The sequence below is a fragment of the Adiantum capillus-veneris genome, chromosome 12 (assembly GCF_014529385.1).
Source record: "Adiantum capillus-veneris isolate H3 chromosome 12, ASM1452938v2, whole genome shotgun sequence".
Lineage (NCBI taxonomy): Eukaryota > Viridiplantae > Streptophyta > Polypodiopsida > Polypodiales > Pteridaceae > Adiantum > Adiantum capillus-veneris.
In genome coordinates, this window is record NC_140942.1 from 106,831,163 (window position 1) to 106,838,723 (window position 7,561).

At 45.9% G+C, this 7,561-nt stretch overlaps 1 protein-coding gene across 1 annotated transcript; it reads left to right on the top strand.

Annotated features, from left to right (window-relative positions):
* The first annotated feature begins 4,279 nt into the window (after positions 1-4,279).
* On the top strand, positions 4,280-6,770 carry LOC147446275 (heat shock cognate 70 kDa protein 2-like). The gene is made up of 2 exons (XM_086526204.1): positions 4,280-4,556; positions 4,851-6,770. The coding sequence occupies exons 1-2, from the start codon at positions 4,349-4,351 to the stop codon at positions 6,596-6,598; spliced, it is 1,956 nt and encodes a 651-aa protein (XP_086382330.1). The 5' UTR covers positions 4,280-4,348; the 3' UTR covers positions 6,599-6,770.
* Positions 6,771-7,561: the final 791 nt, after the last annotated feature.

Consider the following 7,561-nt stretch of genomic DNA (forward strand, 5'->3'; position numbering starts at 1 on the left):
AGATCCCTTGGCTTGGGGCTCAAAAAGAAAAGGGAAGGGGAAAAAAAACCTCTTTCCACGTGTAGCTACCAGGGGAGTGGGGGCCAGGGGAGAGAGAGAGAGAGAGGTCCCGTTTGTGAGGTTGGTTGGAGAAAGGATTTTTTGGTTGCAGATATTTTCTGAGTTTTGCATCATATGGGACATAACGCCGCGTGCGCATAGTAGGTAGGTGGAGCCTTCGCCTCGCATTCAGCAAGCAGGGTGCATACACATACTCTCTCTGTGGGAGGCAAGACCAAGGGACGTAGCCAATAGAGGTCATAGCAGATGAAGCCGCTGGAATGTAGTGCACGGGATCTATGTGCGTGTGACGAGACTGCAAGCTTGCAGAAGGGAACACATTGCAATGCAAGGAATCTCTCTCCGTGTGACGTGACTGTACATTGCTAGAACATGCCGCTCCGATGGGGGGGGGGGGGTCTGCCAGGGGCAAGCACGGATCTCCTTGGGAAAGTTGGGGGAGATGGCTTGTCTCTGATGCACGCAGCGGAGCAAGACGGGACGACGGGCAGACAGAGGGGTGTGAGTTCATTTCAAAAATAGGGGAAAGAGGAGAGAATCTACAGAGATTCGAGCCAATGGAAATGAATGGAGCCAATAGGCAATGGACAGAGGTGGATGGTGTCGTCAAAGTGCTGCCTTTGGAGAGCTGCTACATGCGGCAACTAGCGCTGGTAGAATTGAACGGAACGGGCTACAGGCAAGGCTGGGGAACGAGGGTAGGGAAGCAGACATAGGGCTCTGTAAAAGCATCCATTGTAGGGGCGAGAAGCTATATACACGATGATAAGCAAGGGAAGATTCTTGACGCAATTGTGTGAGCGTGGGAACAACATGCATGCCTGCTTTCAAAACAGACCATGAGGGAATTTGAATAGATTCCCGGTAATATAATGTGTTTGAGTAGGTGCCCAAAACGACTTTTTCATTTCGTTTATATAGAATCTTAGAAGATCCTCTTTAGGAACTATTGTTTAAAGAAACTAGTAGAGAGAGAGAGAGAGAGAGAGAGAGAGAGAGAGAGAGAGAGAGAGAGAGAGAGAGAGAGAGAGAGAGAGAGAGAGAGAGAGAGAAGCCATATATTTCTTTAGGCGGCAGGGAGTCAATGTCTTTTGGGGGGGGGTAGCAGCTCAATTTCCTGTCGTCAAAGCTACGGGTGTGGGTGTGCACACAGGGAGGCATGTTCTCAGGTGAGCATGGAATGAGTGAGACAGCCTGGAGCCGACACGTGCCGGAGAGAGAGAGAGAGAGAGAGAGAGAGAGAGAGAGAGAGAGATGATGCGCATTGAAGACTGTTGTTGTATTGCGATAGTTTGAAGCCCTGGCAGATATGCCGACGAACGGAGCTCTGCGGAAGAGGTAGAGGCAATACACACAAGGTGAAGCTCTCTGTGTGTGTTGTAGGCATGCTTGGCCTTGCAGCTAAGTGTCCATCCGTGCAGTGACGACGATCCATGCTTGGAGTCAAGTTGTGGTTGAGCGGCATCAATGTTGAACAATGGAGGTGTGGTACAGATGGGAGGTGCAAGATGGAACGTGTAAGACACTTGAAGGAGAAGCGGTGCAAAGTGAGGCCATGCAAGAGGGACGCCTGGGTGAACGCAACAAGGCGTGTGTTGAAGGGGTGAGCAGGGCTATGTCCAAAACAATGACGAGCGCAAAAGCACTCCGTGGGAACAAGAGAGGGTGGGACTTTTGGCTTTGCAAAATGGGATAAAGAGAATCTTGGCTGTTAATTGATTAATGGCTTCATCGTAGACCCACTAGGCAATTAAGTATGAGAATCCAGAATACTTTTAACCTCCCCATAAAACTTGACCATTTATCCTCATAGACCCAAGATAAATCCAATTACCCTTCATAGACCCAAGATAAACCCAATTATCATATTATCATAAAGTCCAACTAGTTGAGCTATTAATCATCTTATCATCTTTATTAAACGATTACCCAGAATACTTAACCTCGTCGTCAAGGTCCAGGGTCATGGTGCAAGGGATCAGGGCCATTCATCTAGTGTCCAACACCAAGTGCCTTAAGGCCCTAATGTTGGGAATCGGCATGAGGAAGGATCTGAAAGAGAAGTATTCATATCCCAAGAGAATCACCCAGGCCCCCTTTCTAGATCTCAATGAAGCTAAGGTATAGCCTCCACTTAGCAAAAGCAAATGATCATAGGAATCCGGTTAAAAAAAAGCACAAACCATACATATCGAAGATCTCGCTCTACCGGTTAAAGTTCTCGCCCTACAAACTGCCAGACCATTTTGCGAGAGAGAGAGAGAGAGAGTTAGAGTGAGTTTTGGTTGCATGGATGCGTCAAAAGTCCAAGTGTCTTCGAAATTGTTATTGGGTTGACAAACTATCAAAGTTATTGAAGAGCCATGTCGCACCCTGTGCTAGTGGGGCAAGGTGGAAATTTTATCCCACAAGGTCGCACCGAAATTTGAAATGGGAAAAAAAGAGAACACCTCGTTTTAAGGGAAACATGGGAGGGATTTGAATGGAGAGGAGGGGCCTACAAAAGAGAGGAGAACGTCTCCCTTCCTAAAAGATAGCTTAAACCCTTCTATTTTGAAAGTGCTAGAACTAAAGCTTAGATATTCAAGGAGAAAAACATGGACTTGATGTTATTTAGTAAGTACAATTGGGCAAAAGTTAAGTCCCTTTTTGGAACTATAACTTCTACCTACACTCGACGCTAGAGGATTGACCAATGGGTACCACTTGGGCATCAGTTTGAATTCGAATCCCATATGAGAAAATGCTATGTGTTCAAGGTGTAGAGATCAAGAGTAGACAGCTTGACCTGAGATCTAATCCTTCTTTTGTTACATGGTTCACAGTTCCTACTTGTCGCGGACACGTGCACAATTCACATGTATCGATGCATGTCCCACAAACATCTTTCTCTTATGGGATTCGAATTCAAGCTCATATAACCAAGATCCATTTTGGCAAAAGTTAAGTCCCTTTTTGGAACTATAACTTCTGCCTACACTGGACGCAAGAGGATTGGCCAATGGGTACCACTCGGGCATCAGTTTGAATTCGAATCCCATAAGAGAAAATGCTATGTGTTCAAGTCGTACCGTTGACCGCTCCGCAAGCATCTTCAGGATAGCCTAGTCACGTGATCAGCTATTGCCTTAGTAGCAAGCAACCAATTATTGCCTTACTTTTCAAGCTTGGAAGATGATAATCATAAGCTTAGGAGATGGTATTAGATAGCCCTTGAATTTGCAAATGGAGGGCTATTGCATGGTATCTATACATACTACCAGCGGGCTATTGCATGGTATCTATACATACTACTAGTGGGGATAATTAGCGCCAACAACAGAGAACAGAACAGAGGTAGAGATGCAGCTCATTGAGAGCAAAGGCTTGAAGGTGTTGGATTTAGCACTGAGAGCTATCGCTGCTTTGCTCACCTTGCTCTCGCTATCCCTTCTCCTTGCAGCTTCACACTCTCTCTCCTCAGGCCTCTCCTTCTCCTCCTTTAGACCATACGAGTAATCTCTCTCTCTCTCTCTCTCTCTCTCTCTCTCTCTCTCTCTCTCTCTCCAAACTGGTTAAAGTTCTCGCCCTACAAACTACCATACCTTTTTTGCACGAGAGAGAGAGAGAGAGAGAGAGAGAGAGAGAGAGAGAGAGAGTGAGTTTTGGTTGCATGGATGCCACGAGAGTCCAAGTGCCTTCGAAATTGTTATTGGGCTAACAAACTATCAAAGCTGTTGAAGAGCCGGGTAGCACCCTGTGCTAGTGGGGGCAAGGTGGAAATGTCATCCCACAAGGTCGCACCCAAATTTGAAATGGGAAAAAATGGGACACCTCGTTTTAAGGGAAACATGGGAGCGATTTGAATGGAGAGGAGAGGCCTACAAAAGAGGAGAACATCTCCCTTTCTAAAAGATAGCTTAAACCCTTCCATTTTGAAAGTGCTAGTGGGGTTAAACTAAAGCTTAGATATTTAAGGAAAAAAACATGGACTTGATGTATTTAGTAAGTACTAACCCTGCTAACCCATGGTGCGACTCAGCTCGAAGTGACAAGTTATTGACGGTAAAATGGCCCTCACTCTTCTAGAAAGGTCCGGGAAGCAATTGGAAAGTTCCACAATCTTCTAGAAGCTTCGAGATTGATCTCGGATGTACGAAGAAGGCTCCAGAATCATCTAGAAAGGTTTGAAGAGAGGCTATATAAGCATTACGTGCGACAGGGTGCTGCAATACGCTATTACGCATCTAAATTTTTCAAACATTCAAACCTCAAAGCCAGTACTAGATAACACCCCTCAAAGCCAGCTATGGCAAAGGAAGGTCCCGCTATTGGCATCGACCTGGGTACCACATACTCCTGCGTAGGTGTGTGGCATCATGATCGTGTGGAGATCATCGCCAACGACCAAGGAAACCGAACCACGCCTTCCTATGTGGCCTTCACTGAAACTGAGCGCCTCATTGGTGACGCGGCCAAGAACCAGGTCGCCATGAATCCCATCAATACCGTTTTTGGTACGTTCTAATGCCTTGGTTTGTTTTGATTTCCAGGGTATGCATGATGTGTAGATAGAGTGCACATGGAGGGTTTTGGTTGGATTTTCATGCATGATTTGTAGCTCTTGTGCTTGCCATTCATGCGATCTTGTTCTGCTCTTAGACTCTTCCATGTTCAGGTGTATTACTATCGTCTTGTTACACGTGGGCTTGTATGTCTATGTGCAGCAAGTAGGTCTTGCATTGTAGCTCGACACTCTTTACTGGGGCAAAATGTATCTGACTTGCCCTTTCTGTTGATTTCTTTCACAGATGCCAAGCGCCTCATTGGACGACAATACTCCGATCCTTGTGTGCAGAGTGATGCGAAGTTGTGGCCTTTCAAGGTAATTGCTGGGCCTGGTCACAAACCATTGATTGAGGTGCACTACAAGGGTGAAGAAAAGCAGTTTGCTGCAGAGGAAATCTCTTCTATGGTGCTTATTAAGATGAAAGAAATTGCTGAGGCGTTTTTGGGTGCCACAGTTAAGAATGCCGTGATTACGGTGCCTGCATATTTCAATGATTCTCAGAGACAAGCCACCAAGGATGCGGGTGTCATCGCCGGCTTGAATGTGATGAGAATCATCAATGAACCCACTGCCGCAGCGATTGCTTATGGTTTGGACAAGAAGACAGCCAGCCATGGCGAAAAGAATGTCTTGATTTTTGACCTTGGAGGTGGCACCTTTGATGTCTCTCTTCTTACAATTGAAGAAGGTATTTTTGAGGTGAAGGCCACGGCTGGAGACACTCATCTGGGAGGCGAGGACTTTGACAATCGCATGGTCAACCACTTTGTGCAGGACTTTAAGAGGAAGTACAAGAAGGATATAACAGGCAATGTCAGGGCCCTGCGTAGGCTGAGGACAGCGTGTGAGAGGGCAAAGAGGGCATTGTCATCCGCCACTCAGACAACTATTGAAATCGACTCCCTCTATGAGGGTATAGACTTCTACTCCACCATCACAAGAGCCCGATTCGAGGAGCTGAATATGGACCTGTTCAGAAAGTGCATGGAGCCTGTGGAGAAGTGTTTGACAGACGCAAAAATGGATAAGAGCGCAGTTCATGACGTTGTTTTGGTGGGCGGCTCTACAAGGATTCCAAAAGTGCAACAGCTTTTGCAGGATTTCTTCAATGGCAAGGAGCTATGCAAGAGCATCAATCCTGATGAAGCTGTTGCATATGGTGCGGCAGTACAGGCTGCAATTCTGAGCGGAGAAGGCGGCAAGAAGGTGCAAGATTTGCTCCTTGTTGATATAACGCCGTTGTCCCTTGGCTTGGAAACAGCTGGAGGGGTAATGACCGTGTTGATTCCTCGCAACACTACCAAACCTACCAAAAAGGAGCAGGTGTTCTCAACGTACATAGATAACCAGCCAGGCGTGCTTATACAAGTGTATGAGGGAGAGCGAACCAGAACACGGGACAACAATCTATTGGGGACTTTTGAGCTCTCTGGAATTCCTCCAGCACCTAGGGGTGTGCCTCAAATAACTGTGTGCTTCGACATCGATGCGGATGGCATCTTGAACGTGTCAGCTGAAGACAAGACGACTGGTCGCAAGAACAAGATCACCATCACCAACGACAAGGGCAGGTTAAGCAAAGAGGACATCGAGAAGATGTTGCAAGATGCAGAGAAATATAGAGCTGAAGATGAGGAGGTGAAGAAGAAGGTCGAAGCGAAGAATGCATTGGAGAATTATGCCTATAACATGAGGAACACCATCCGGGACGAGAAGACAGCTGGCAAGTTGGATGCTGCAGATAAGAAGAAGATTGAGGATGCTGTGGATGCGGCAATACAGTGGCTGGATCATAACCAACTTGCCGAAGCTGAGGAGTTTGAGGATAGGATGAAGGACTTGGAAAATATGTGTAATCCAATTGTTGCTCGCATGTATCAGGGTGGTGTAGGTGGTGGTGCTCCTCCTCCTCCTGGTGCCTACGATGCAGCAAGTGAAGGTGCAGCTTCAGGGGCCGGTGCTGGGCCAAAGATCGAGGAAGTGGATTAAGCATTTCCCTCCATTCTTATGCATTGATTAAGCATAACCTCCACTCTTGTTTGTGTAAATTTGCTCGTTTGACTTCATAACATGCCGTAGCTTAAGGCTTACACTGTTGTATATCTATCTGTCATTTTGGTTTTGAACCTTAAATATTAAAAAAGCAATTACTAGCTTCAAACCTTTTGCAAACAGATCATTGTGGTATTGAGCCCCAAACAAATGAGAACTTCATGATATTGTTCCAACATAAATCTTAGAACATAGCTTTGACTGATTAGAATTTGCAAGCTCATTGAGCTGTAAGCTGCAGCATGTCGATAAGAAGCCATCGGATGCAAATGACCTTTCCTTGCTAATGATGTATTTTTTGCTCGTGCTTCAAAAGAGTCCCTGTGCTCACAATAAACCAACCTTGACTGTAGTTTTCACCAGCTTATATAACCTGGCTTTATTGCAAGGACACAAAATATCTTTCAAAAATCTTGACACAGAATATTGGAACCCTTTCATTGTGTCCTTTCTAGATAGCAAAGCATTGCGAACTTCACAAACTTTCTCCACACCATGCAAAATATCATTTTGATGCTTAGCTAACTCGCGACGTTGCTCGATTCAGGCTCGGTGCCCGCCCCTTTGCCTCAATGAAGGACAAATACGACTCCAGCTTTGGTGGAAATTTCTTCAAATGTGGGGGATAAGGAGATAGTGAGGAGAGTGCGCCTCACCACCTTAACCAGTACTTGACCACTGTAGTAACCTTCGCATTCTGCTTGTAAGCAATAGTCCTCCGTTCTGAATATTCTGCTCATTGCCTCATTAACGGCCTTCGACTAACAATAAAATTGTGAATTTTTGTGTCCATATCAGCATCTTGCTTAGAGCCACATGCCTTCAAGATGCAGGCGTAGGTGATTACATATGTAGAGAGGCCCTCACTTTGCATTTTCTGGAAACAAACTAGAGCTTTCT

Coding starts and splice junctions, on each gene's coding strand:
- LOC147446275 (XM_086526204.1), top strand. CDS start 4,349: ATGGCAAAGGAAGGTCCCGCTATTGGCATCGACCTGGGTACCACATAC. Junction 4,557..4,850: donor TCCCATCAATACCGTTTTTG/GTACGTTCTAAT, acceptor TTTCTTTCACAG/ATGCCAAGCGCCTCATTGGA.